Source organism: Meleagris gallopavo, chromosome 11 (assembly GCF_000146605.3).
Source record: "Meleagris gallopavo isolate NT-WF06-2002-E0010 breed Aviagen turkey brand Nicholas breeding stock chromosome 11, Turkey_5.1, whole genome shotgun sequence".
Lineage (NCBI taxonomy): Eukaryota > Metazoa > Chordata > Aves > Galliformes > Phasianidae > Meleagris > Meleagris gallopavo.
The window spans coordinates 21,662,799-21,675,638 of NC_015021.2; the positions used below are offsets into that span (position 1 = coordinate 21,662,799).

Genomic DNA, 12,840 nt, shown 5'->3' on the forward strand with positions numbered 1-12,840 from the left:
GGTGCGGGGAGAGCGGGGGCGGCGCGCGGCGCTTCCCGCTGCCGGTCGCGGGTGACCTTGGAGGAGCGGAGCCGCGCTGACGGTTCTACCGGCGCTGCGCCGGGAGCGCGGGGCTGGGCCAGGCCTCGGGAGGCAGCGGTGGGAGTGAGAACACAAGGAGCCGGTGCGGGAGGTGTTGCGCAAGGACGGGTTGCTGGATGCAAGGTTTCTCTGTACTTGTTGCTGTAGAGCTGCAGTGAGGGGTATGCAGGTGCCGCTGCGGCTGTCAGGAGGATGGGTTGCCTTTGCAGGGGTTGGCTGAAAATAAGTCCGAGTGTTCTGAAAGGATGAAATAGGTGGAAGGAGGGGGAGGTGAAGGTGCTGCTCAGACTGATGCGATTTTTCTGCCTTCTCTGTGCTCTTTGCTTTCCTGGAGCTGTGGATCTCTTCCAGCTACCTTCCAGTGGGAAAAGATGCAGGAGTGCCTCCTTGCTGTATGAGCTGGGGTGGGACATCCGAGGAGAATTCCCACTATTTGCTTAATCTGCATGCCTGGTGCTGTATATTCACAAATGCTTGAGGACGTTTGTTTCTTTTGCGCATCAGTATTATGAGCACGGCGCAAATAACTGCCGCGAGAGCAATTCAGGCGGCGCTTGGAGCGCATCCTGGATGCTGCGGTTTTGGCAGGGAAATGCAGGGCAGCTCTGTGCTGCGTGCGGGTATTGTTTCTCAAGATGTGCAATGGGGTGAAAGAGTGCCCAAAAGGTGCTATGGTCACTCTGTGCCATGGGAGTGGCTGGGATGCATGACCTAGTGATGCACGGCACCAAGGCTCAGGCCATAATGAAGTGCAGCTTCTGCTGCGTTAGAGGGATGTCAGTGCAGTGCAGCAGTGAAGAGCTGTGTCTTGTCCCACTGCCAGGAGAGCAGGGACACTTCTCATCTCCTCTCCCTCCAAAACTCAGTGGTGGTTTTGCTATCCCCTGTGTATAAGGGGTGTCCTCTATCAATAGTTCTGAACTGTTCGCTCGTAGGGATGAAGTGTCTTGCCAAGAAAGTTGTTCCTTATTACATCTGTGGGGTTAAATAGGTTTCTGAAAAATGCAAATCTCCCTTTTTATTTCATATTTGTTGCAAGCATCTCACTTTGTGTCCCTTTTCACCTCATGGACTGATAACCAGCGTGGTGCCACGCTGCTGCCTCTCATCATCGCCCAAAGGAAATGCTCCTGAATGAGAGTTGGGACCTGCTTGCACCAGTACCTGTCAGCACTGCACAGGATTCACCTTCTCATGTTACACACAGTACAAAAGCAGCTATTGTTTTCAGCTCCTGCTGGAAGGACTCAGTCTGGATGCCCCATCCCTGGAGGCATTCAAGGCCAGGCTGGATGCGGCTCTGGGCAGCCTGGTCTGGTGGTTGTTGACCCTGCACATAGCAGGGGGTTGAAATTCGATGATCACTGTGGTCCTTTTCAACCCAGGTCATTCTATGATTCTGTGAAAATACATTTGAAAGTAAAACTTTCTGAAGCTGATCCTTGGCTATTTTGTGCGGTGAGCAATGGGTCATCACTGCCTTCAGAACTTCATCTTAAGTTCCCTTGAAGGATCTGGCTGACATCCCAAAGCTTTGAGGTCTTAGGGAGCTTAGGTTAGCCCCCAGGAGCAAGGTCATGAGTCCTGTAAGATACCCCACAGAAGAGTTAGTTCTGCAGAAACTCTAAGTGTTTTAAGTCTTTGCAATGCAATCCTGGTGCTGGTCTCTAGTTACAAATCTGAGGTCTTGCTGGGAATCAGCTCTCTTCAAAACCATGTTGATGTGTCCATTGACGATGCAGGGAAAGCCAGCCCTGATATCTCACCATGCCAATTCCTGTTTCCTTCTCCAGCAGCGCTCACCAGCAGAGCTCAGCTCAGTTCCAGCACAAAGTCCTAACTTGGGAAGAGGAGCAGAGCCCGGAGCACGCTCAGCATGGAGAAAACTGGAAAGGAAGGAGCTTGTCAACCGTAAGTACAAGATAGCTGGGTAGGACAGCGTCTGAAGAAAGTTCTTTGAAAAATTATTTTGGCATGAAGATTGGCACAGGAAGAAAAGAGGACAAATGTTCTCCAAGCGTATCTTTGTTGCAGAGGGGGGACTCTGACCAAATCCCATTGTTCCAACTACAGATGTGTCCAGGCAGCTCAATGATAGCTCCAAACTGGTGCCTATGGCCACAGTACTGACGAAAGCATGTGCACATGGGGCCAGGTTTGTGTTCAGAGCTGCAGAGGAGGAAGCTGAGTTTGGGTTTTGTGCAGGTGTGGCACAGCCGTTCCTGTAGTGCCAATCAATTACTGCTTCACTGCCTTACTGGAAGCTACCGATGGCAAGTGGATGGCTGCTTGTCAGCAGTAAAAGGTGTTTGTTGGATTCCTGAGTCTTGCATGCATCACTGGCACAGGCTGCCCAGGGAGGTGTCCAAGAACCATGGAGATGTGGCACTGAAGAACGCGGTCAATGGGCATGGTGAGGATGCAGTGATGTTAGACCTGGGGATCTTGGAGGTCTTTTCCAACCTTCACGATTCTATTATTCAATGTAATTTTTTTTTTTTTTTTCATTCAAATGAAGCAAATGGCAACTGTGCTGCCACAGATGTCAGCAGAGAGGAGGGTTTGTACTGACAGGTTGGGGAGCTGATGGGGAGCCCAGGGTAAAGCAGAAATGTGGCTGAAAATGCCATTGCCGTTACTTCTGCTCCTGAAGTATTTTTCCATTCCTGGAAGTCTGGTGTTTTTCCAACTCCTGGCTGCAGTCAGAGCATGTTGACCAGCGCTCGCAATGGCTGAGTCATGGCTGGTAGTAAAACATCACTGAGGCTGAACTTCATTCAGGTGTTGGGTGCATGAATGGAGGCAAGTAAGTGTGTGCACATGGAGCTCACTGGCACGCTCCCTGCTCCCTGGAGGATGAATGCTGAGGAACAGAAACCATAAATAGTAATAAACACATAGTGCTGCTGTGTGTTTTTACTCCAGAATTACAGGAGAGGGGATCTTTATTAAAATCTTTATGCAAAGATGCTTGTTATGGTGCGTAATAGCCCATAATGTCGACGGGTCATTGCCGTTCCTTTCATTGATGCTCTTTATCTGGCATTACCTCCCTGTGAAGAACAAGCTTTGGGGTGCACTTAAAATGTAAGTACTGCAGGGCTGTGCTCGGCAGGAGGTGGCAGGCAGCTTGCCGGGCTGAGCTGACACTGTGGCCAGGGGCTGTGCTGCGTGCAGGGATTTGGAGCAGCACAGCTGCAATAGAGCACAGACCGTGTCCCCAGGCAGTGCTGGCGCTCAGATTTTCCACACCATTTTAACTGCTGCCTCATCTAAATTTCATCCCCCTTTCTTCCCGATTCCTTGTCCACAGGACCTGCATTTCATTCATTATGCACCGTTTGGTGCTCACTGAATAAAACATATTAAAGCAAGCGCACGACGGACTGGGAATGCGAATCCCTTTCTTGTTCCATTTGCATTTTTCAGAGCTGTCAGCCTACATAAAATCAATGGGGTCACCCCAGAGTTATGTCAGCACTAAGAGGGACAAGATTGGTGCCTTGGAGAAGTCAGGACAGACTGTCTGAGTAACAGTAGACAAAAAACCTCTGTCGCAGTCAGATTATAGATGAGAAAACAGTTAAAGCCCATTCTGAAAATTCTTTATCCATATTTTTTAATATCCAATAGACATGGCTACCCATACTTCTAGTAGCTGAAATGACTTGCACAGTTCCCCTGCAGTAATATTTCCTTCCAAAGGAAATTCCCAGTGTGTGCTTTTGGGCATCCCTCAGCCCCCAGAGCTACAGACCAAGTCCCCAAAACTCTGTCACACAAAGCAGAAAAGCTATAACAAAGTACTTAACACTGGCATCTCCAAATCATACCACCAAGCACTGCCATAGCACTGCGAATCAAGATTATTAGTACCATTATTTTTTTTTATCTTAAGCGTGGCCTTAAATGAAACCTGGCATACTTTTTTGGGTGATGATTTATCTTTTCAGCTGCCCTAATCAGAGACGTGTGTCAGCAAGCAAGAAAATCAAGTTGCCACTTAGAGCAATAAAAGCTGCTTTACAGGTTTCTCTTCTTGCCTTTTTCCTTGGAGGTGAAATTGCTGAAAATAACCGGATCATTGCTTAATGCCTTTATAAGCTGAATTCTCTTCATTTTACTCATAGCTGGTTGTAACAGTCCCGTGCCTTCTAAACAGGAAGGCATTTCCACAGCGCAGCTGAATACTTGGATTGAAATCTGTAGACAAATGAGTGCTAAGCTGAAGTTCCCTGACAGCGCTTTGTCTCCTCCCCTACTCAGTACTGTACACTGATGAATGTTTGGCACAGGACCCTTCCAACATGGAGCTCCTGCTGACTGCAGCTTTAATGTCATAGAGCCCAATAATGCTTAACAGTGCAAGCAGAAGCTTCTTTAGGACAAGTCTTGTTTAAAATGTTTCTGATAGCCCTGCAGCTAACTGGTCTGGGTGGAAGGCAAGAGGTGTTGAGCTTTGGGGTCTGGCTTGTGCCTCAGCTGATGCAGAGGGGATACCTTCAGGAAAGGCATCTGTGCCACAGTAACACAGTGGGTATCTCACTGAGTGAGCAGCTGGTTTAAGAGAGCTTCTTCCTTCTCATCTATATTTTCCTTTTATAAATTATGCATCTGGAACTGCATTATTCCAAGCCACCCCTCATGCTCCTGCTAACAGAGGAAGTCTGGGCGGTTAGGTGCAGCAGAAGTGTTCGTGGCGAGGACACAGACTGTAATTTGAACATCTTTTACTTATCTCAACCTCCATCATTCATTTGGAGGTTATGCAGCCTGCACGCAGACAGCTCGTGCTGGAGGAGCAGGGCAGCAGGAGTCCTTTTGCAGCGCGTGTTGCTTGGATCAGTGACCGAGATGAACTGAAACAAAGACCTCAGGCTAGAGAAATTTAACAAAATTGTACTGCTGTCTCTGGTATAAGTCAAGAGGTCTGCTGATTACTTACTTCATACTGCATTCATGTATCCCTCCAAAACAGCACCATCTCCTAAGTGACAGCGCTCAGCCTGCAGCCTGGTCCAGTATCAGTGCAATCAGCCTGGGGAGATGCTTTGTTATTTTGGCTCTTCCTTCTCGCAGTGAAGGGGGTCAGCTCTGCACTGATGGACGAGTGTGCATGTGCTGCTGTGGGCAGAAGGCTGTATCAGCCCACAACTCCTCTCCAAAACCCACAGCCCCAGCAATAGTTGGCGAGGTCAAGCAGCACAGCACAGCCTTGCAGTTCTCCCTTGGTCAGGCTTAGCAAGTATTTACCCATAGAGATATGAGTTTAACTAGCACAGCTATAACCCCAGTGTAAATACTGTAATCCTGGATAGCAGAAGAGAGCCCTTATCATCCTACTTTCAATCCTATAGGCAAGGGCTTAACCTCTTCATTGAAAAATGCTGCTCTTTCTGCAGAAGGTATAAATAGAGACACTCTTGGCTCTCAGTGAGTCACAGTTTGCCAGCTGTGTCATTTTTATTACAAGCTTTGCAGTATTTACTAGGCTCTAAGGCCTCTCCTGAGTCTGGCCTTGCAATAATTTATCCGAAAGGAATCATCTTCCATTCATACCAGGGCAGAAGCCCACGGCAGACCTTTCTCCCCAGCCTTTACCCTTGCCACTGATGGAGATTTAAAATGGAAGGGCTGTGCCAAAGCACGGATGGAGGGAGCCGGTAGGCTTCCTGGAGAGGCAGCTGTTGGTCAGAACCTTTGCACATCAGTACTAACCTAACGTGTCCAAGCATCTCTGTGCCTGGTGCTTCAGGCAACAGATTGCAGACCTAAGTGATGCACTGGAAGCAGGACTGGAGTCTGTTGCTCCCTTTTGCCACGAGCTAACCTGTTCAATAGGCGTGTCCTTAAACTCAGCGCAGCAAAAAGCCTCATGAAGGAGCTCAGCCTTGTAGAGTTGCTCAGTGTTCTGTCCATTTTCTCTAACTAGATGGTTTCAGCCTGAAACTAAGGATTATTCAAAGTACTGCAAAACAACCTGTAACTAAAAAAAAGAGTGGAAGGCAAAGCCCATTTCCTAGTTAATACTTGCTCAGCCACTCTCCTTTGTGTGGAGATGGGAACAGTGAATGCATAATGCTATTACCTGAGAGGAAATTCCTTCCTAGACTTGTAAATTCCACTGAATACTTTTTTAATCTGTAATGTACCTGAATGAGCTGAAGAAAAAAAAAGATGTAATTTGAGATGACTTTTCTCTCCTCTTTATTGCTCATCTTTGCTTTATTCCCAACAGTTGCAGAGTAATAACAAATGATTATTAGAAGAAAGCAGACTTTACAGAGCAGCCCTTTTAATTTCATCTTTGCTGCGAGGTCTGAGAGCCTGCTGTCAGCAGATATGGAAGCTGGCCCAAAGCCTTCCCTTTTAAATGCCTATTACCCTGACTTCCACCTGAACCCTGTGCCTTTGCAAGCTAATGCAGCTCTAATTCGCTGTACAATGAATAGCCAAACTCATAACCGCCATGCAGGAATTGAGAGCCCAACTGATACAACTTGAATAACTGCAAGCAACAATTCCCAGAGCTGATGGCTGTCTGCCTCCACCCCAGGGCAGTTGAGGCAGGTGTTGGTACCGATGCACTCTATTTCCTACTGAGCTTTATTTTGTGTAACAATTACAGGTGGAATGGGACTTGCAATGATGGTCACCCCATCGGTTTTATCTCCAGGTCCTTTGTTCCACTGAGCTTCTTATCATTACAGGTCACCGTCTCAGAACCACTGGAACCTGGCGATGGATATTAAGCGTGTGAAGGACTATATCTACTGGCTGTACTACCAGTACCTGCTGATCACCTGCAGCTACGTGCTGGAGCCGTGGGAGCAGTCCATGTTCCACACCATCACGGTGACTGTTTTTGCAATGGTGGTGTACACGGCGTATGTCTTCGTCCCCATCCACATCCGTTTGGCTTTTGAGTTCTTCTCCCAGATATTTGGGGTCCAGCCCGACAGCACGGTGTCCGTGCTGAACTGAACTTGGCTGAGCAGTGATCAGCAGCTCTCGCAACGTCTGAAATGCAACGTCTTCTACAACCTTGTGTATTTATTCTGAAGAAGTTTTGCAGTTATGAAAATACCATTTTCTCTTACAAAATACGGCTCGCTTAATCACCATAGCTGACAACCAGAATAATGCACTGCCTGCTGGCTGCGCGGTCCTGGTTAAATCAAATCCAGGCCAGCTTCTGTTGTGTGATAATGAAACGCATCCTCTGGAATGCAACACTTCCTAATATTGCACTGCCTCACTCTAAGAAAAATAGTCATGTACCATGAGTCCCCTGCATTCAAGAGCATCTTTTACTCTCTAACACCTCTAGGACTTAACTTCTTTGGCATAACAGAAGGCAGGCAGTTCAGAATTACATGGTTCCAGCACCCTGATTTTGCCATATTGGCATATGGAAACAGTAGAGGCTGCTTAGGATGGCTGTGAGGAATGGCATTATGGAAAGACGTTCAGTCAACAGAGTACTGTGGCAAAATATACTGTGCTTCCCTTGACCCGAGTGAGTGAATGTAAGGAGATGAGTGAAACGCAGCACGATTTGAGTGCTAATATCTGATTATTGGCTACTGGATTTTAATGGATAAGAAATTAGAAGGGAAAGTGATATGGGTATGAACTTGAATCCAACTGTCTGCATGTAAGTTGCCGCTTCTTTAGGCAGTCTAAATAAGATAGTGACAAATCAGCCTGTAGGTGATCTTGCAGTTTGCTGGAAATGATGCCAAGAAGCAGAATGGGCTCTGTGTTGGTGCACCTCTGCCACCCCAGAGAAAGGCTGAGCCATCCCTTACTTCTGCTCTCATTCACTGAGGGAAGCAAAGTGCTGCACCAGGGGAAGATGATCCAGTAAGTAGAGTGGAAGTAATATTTTTAAAACTGCAGGGATGATGCCTGAGTGCTTCAAGAGATCTCCTTTAGAAAGAAGAAATGAGATTTATTTTAATTGCCTGCGGGACATTTCTCAAAGAGTGGAAGGTCTGTTGGCTTCTCACTCTCCATTTGAAGCAAATATCAATGCCAAATGATAAGTTATACAGTGCATGTATCAGCTGATGCTACTGTTATTAAAACGAGAAGTGTGAAATGTAAATAGCAGCGCTTCAAAGAATGACGCCTTCCCACCTTTATTTGGAAACTAAGACATGTTTTGAAGGTTGGACAGATCTGAACATGTGTATGCAGTTTTTCAGAAAACAATAAAAATTTATTCTTTGGAAACAGTATTTCAGTGCTGTCGGCTCTCCCCGTGTGTTCTCCTTGCTCATAGGTACGCTCACATTGCCGATACAAGAGGATCGCTAACGTGGATGAATTCCCTTGGGGGCAACCACTGCCTTGCTTCAAATTAAGGCAAAGAGTACCTGTAGGTGCTGGTGGCACAGCAACTGAAGGGCTTAGGCTTAAGTGAGAGCTGAAGGCCAGGCTGTCCTTTCAATTTAACACAGTTGTTAGCCAGCAACGGTTATGTACCAAGCTGTAATCACACTTGGAGTAGTTAACGGCACTGGAGGAGATGGAAAGTATCAAGTACCTATGAAAAAGTCTATGAAAGCAGACTATGAAATAGAATAAAAGTAACAACCCGAACATCGGGGTGAAGAACGATTTGCCTAGCCAATTGGTGCTTGAACTGAAAATAGTTCCCAGTATCCTATCCTCAAAAGATTCTGCTTTTTAACTGGATAATGTGATGAAGCAAACGCCATCTCCCCATCAATCCTGTTTCCAATCACATCTCACTCCCTAATTTCTCAGAAAGGTTATTTGTTCCCACTGGCATCAAACGCAGCCGGCACAGCTCCAGCAGCACAACGAAAAAAGCTTTCTTCTAGGCATGCAAAAGCCTCATATCTCCAGGAGCACACGCCCCAATGTAGTGCTGCAATTTAAACATTTAACTTAAAGCAAACAGAACAGGCAAACAGGCAAAAGGGAAATTCCACTCATTTCTCATGGTGGGAGTCCTATAAGGCACTTCTCTTCCTTCTTATTCCTGTTACCCGCATTTAGCCTTGCAGGAGGTGCTTGGGAGATGGCTCTCGAAGCCTCACTTAACCAAAACCTCTTTTTTTTAATGTATGTTATCAACTTGTTTACTAAATTTCAATGGAGTTTTTGGGCAGGGGAAATAGAGAAAGTAGAGGCACTGCTGAAAATAACTTTCTGCTGACGAGACATTTGAGATTTTCCCAATCCTTTTCACTCTGTAGCTACTTATTACTCAAAATGAGCGGGTACCAGAGGGACATTCTCAAAGCATTTAGGATTTTTTTATTTTATTTTTATTTTCCAAATATAAGAGAGAGGAGACAGGATAGCAATGTCCACAGCTTGAGACCATACCAGAGCTTAGGAAACACTGCCCCAGTTTTGAAATCCTTTTCCCCATAGGTTGAAACCATTCGTAACTTTAGAAGGCATTTTATCATCAGATTGCAACTGAACATCATGCAGAAGCACTCAGTGCTGTAACAGCACCCAGCCATAGGACAAGGCACAACTCCATTGTGAAAAGTGTAGTGATAGGCTCTGTATAAAACACCTTCATGAGGCTCTTTTCTCCTGCTTCATTATTTCTCCATTTTCCCTGCAGCTAATTGTTCCGTTATTGCCCTATGCTAGTTGCAGGTCAAACTGACCACAGCAGCTGGAAGCCTTTATACCAAAAAAGGCAAAGCATTACGAGTAGATAGAACCAATTAAACAAACAAAGGCTGAAACAAAAACCCATTTCAGCTGCATTCACCCTGAAAGTACAAATGCATCATTAAATTAAGCACCGAGACATTTTGGGGCTCAGCGGTCAAGCACTATACCTCCCTTGTTTAAAATTCATTTTCTTAATTTCATTTAATCAAAGCATGCATTTATCCTGCCTAAAGGTTTCCTGGCCAATTTCATGGCTCACCTCCCAAATCCATTGCAGAGGGTGACCAATGTGCACGTGTCCAGATAAGGAACCTCCAGAAGCACTCCCAAAGCCCTCCCAGGCAGCCTTTGCTGAAGACTGCTAAAGAAAGTTTTCTTGGACCATCCTTAGCTGGAGTCTCGCATGAGATCCCATTGCCAGCACAGGTCTAGCAGGGTTACTTCTACACTTTTTGTTGTATTTCTTCTATCACGTGACTTAAAATAAAGAGCTTGAAATAGGGCAGCAGCTTCTAGCCTCAAAGATGACACATCTTCATCTGGGCGTCTGATTTTATCCACAAGATATCCCCTAAAAAATTAGACTCCATCTTTCTGAAATTTTGAAATCCTAAGGATGTTCAAGTACATTTTTTCTAAGTTCCATCACAGCTGTTCTTTGACTCGTAAAGGGAAATCATCTCATCTCTGCAGTTGGAAGCTCTGCTGCACTGCACTGCAGGAGGCAGACGTTGCCCTGATGTTGTTCCCAGAACCCTGTGTGCTGTGCACAGTCACAGGAGGACCCCAAATACAGCATCACACATCTGCCTCCCTGCACCACTTACCCAGGCAATGCTCCGTTTCAAGAGTTTCATTTCCCTAATTACTCACCAGCTGGGAAAAACCTTTTTAAGCAGTGTTTCTCTAAGCACACGAGGAGAAATCAGCAGACCCTGAGAGCCCACTTACACGCACATAGCATTGGGAAATGGTTGCCAACATTGGGCTGATCGTCACCAACAGACTACTGCACCCCAGGGCAGAGATGTGGACAAGGGGCAGCGAGCCAGGCTGAGCTGGTGAAAACTGGAGCAGAAGAGGGAAATTTTCTTAATAAATATTACTGAACTCTTGAGGACTTGCACACATCCACACAAAAGGATTATGTCCAATGCTGTACCAAAAGCAGTGCTGCCCTCGCGTGTATCAGCTCCCACCCAAGTCATCTTCGTTATTTGCTCCCAAAATACCCAACCCCAGCTGTATCAGCAAGTCACTGCTCTTATCCCACCACAAAACATGTCCTGCATGGAGACTACACTCCTGTGTTTGGTAACTCCAGATATCCTCCTAGCAAAGATAAGGTAACTTACTTATCTGGGTGCTGTGTGCACCGGGGTATTGACAGCAGCACAGCTTGGTGATAAAATATGACAAATTGAGCCACTCCTCTCCTTTGTGGTCACCAGTAAGCTCTCCTAAGGGAGCAGGTGGTAGCAGGCCTGCAGGACAGAGGGACACATCAGCTCCCCGTACTGCACCAAAGCAGGTGGGGTCCTCATTCTTTCCAGAAAGAAGAAATGGTCCATGGGATGGAATGGATCATCAGACAAAGAGGACACAGTATCACAATTAAAAGAAGACGAACTAATCATCTCTTTTGCCACTTGAATTACTTGGTGTCCATTACCTCGCAGGCAGCTGCTCATGGTGTTTTCCTGCACAAGCAGCAACAGAGGAACGAAAGCAGCTCCTTCACTATCTTCCCCTACATGCAGCGAGGAAAACTTGGCCCACGCTAAATGAAGACAGCTTGGTTCAAAACATGATCATTTGTTCCTCAGAGTAAGCAACTCTCCACCACTGCATTCAAACATCCCACGTTATGAAAACCTCTCTCGGCAGCTTTCATGGGAACACCCCAGCTCCAAGACTATGATTCACGGGCAGAGGTTAGAATTAACTCTGAGACTTTTGTCATCGTCAGTGTCTGCTCCACCCATATTTCAGAGGTCCTCGCAGCAGTTGCTACATCACCAGCTGACAGCTGATAAACCACGCTGATGCTGTGTTCCAATACAGCGAGCACAGCGTGTCCGTGAGCTGTTACTGGGATTACTGAGGCCTCCTGAGGTGGAGATAAGAAGCTCTGAGCTAGAAACAGGCTGTGGAAATCATTTCACGTGGAATAAGCTTAGCTATCCTCCCCTGGTTAGCAGGAGCCATTAGTCTTGGTTTAAAAGTGATATTTAAAAGATGCGTGTGCACCCCTTGCATAAGAATTGTGGAATCAGACACGGCCTGCTGCTGGTACTCAGCCAGGCAGGAGAGAAAAGCCAAGAATGAGGGCAGAGAGGGAAGTAGAAATATCCATGAGATGGAGAATAGGGTAAATCTGGCAAATCCATAAGAAAACTCAGAGTTTGCCTTCTCACAGTGACTGAACAAGGAGGGAAAAGAGAGGAGAGGCAGACGGTGTCAGGAACAGACATATGTCAGCTGGGGTGATGTTTCAGTTACTTCTTCTGACAGCTCCTATCTTTGCTTCATAATCATGGAGCAGATCAGAAACATCTCATTATTTCAAGGTCATACTCGAGGATGAGTTAACACGCCATGAATCTTGATCAGCTTCAGATGTTAAAAAATAAGAACAGGAAGAGGAGTTGCTGGTAAATGCGCATCAAAGAGTATCTGATGCAGGACAAATGAGTCCAAAGTCTGGATTGAGCCCTCCTACTAACGTCAGAAGAGGGCTGTGACAGCATTGCAGCAATGCAATTAAGTATGGGGTGACAAGGCACAGTGCACGGCCTCACCCACAGCCTGGCAGCACAGAGAGCATCTGTCAGTTCCTCACATTCCCCACAGCTGTGCTGCGCAATAGGAGAAGCCTGGTAGCCCACAGACATTAATTATTTGCCACCAGTGCGACTATTGAGTGATTTATGAAGCCACAGCTGGAAAAAATGATGGTGCAAGGTGAACAGATGCATCCAACTCCACTCATCCTGGTGCCTTGCCTAGAGGCAGCACGTGACGTTCGCTGTGGGTATTTTACTGCAGTTAGGTAATACATCCCAAAAAAGCCTCTCCAAATTACACCTG

The 12,840-nt window shown here is 46.5% G+C and overlaps 1 protein-coding gene across 1 annotated transcript; it reads left to right on the forward strand.

Annotated features, from left to right (window-relative positions):
- Positions 1 to 1,841: 1,841 nt before the first annotated feature.
- On the forward strand, positions 1,842 to 8,338 carry SPTSSB (serine palmitoyltransferase small subunit B). The gene is made up of 2 exons (XM_003209223.4): positions 1,842 to 1,992; positions 6,792 to 8,338. Exons 1-2 carry the CDS (start codon positions 1,958 to 1,960, stop codon positions 7,063 to 7,065), a joined length of 309 nt encoding a protein of 102 aa, XP_003209271.1. The 5' UTR covers positions 1,842 to 1,957; the 3' UTR covers positions 7,066 to 8,338.
- The last annotated feature ends 4,502 nt before the right edge of the window (positions 8,339 to 12,840 follow it).

Bases quoted from the DNA above. Each gene is read 5' to 3' on its own strand.
- SPTSSB (XM_003209223.4), top strand. From the start codon at position 1,958: ATGGAGAAAACTGGAAAGGAAGGAGCTTGTCAACC. The intron at 1,993-6,791 runs GTAAGTACAAGA...TTATCATTACAG, and splicing joins AAGGAAGGAGCTTGTCAACC to GTCACCGTCTCAGAACCACT.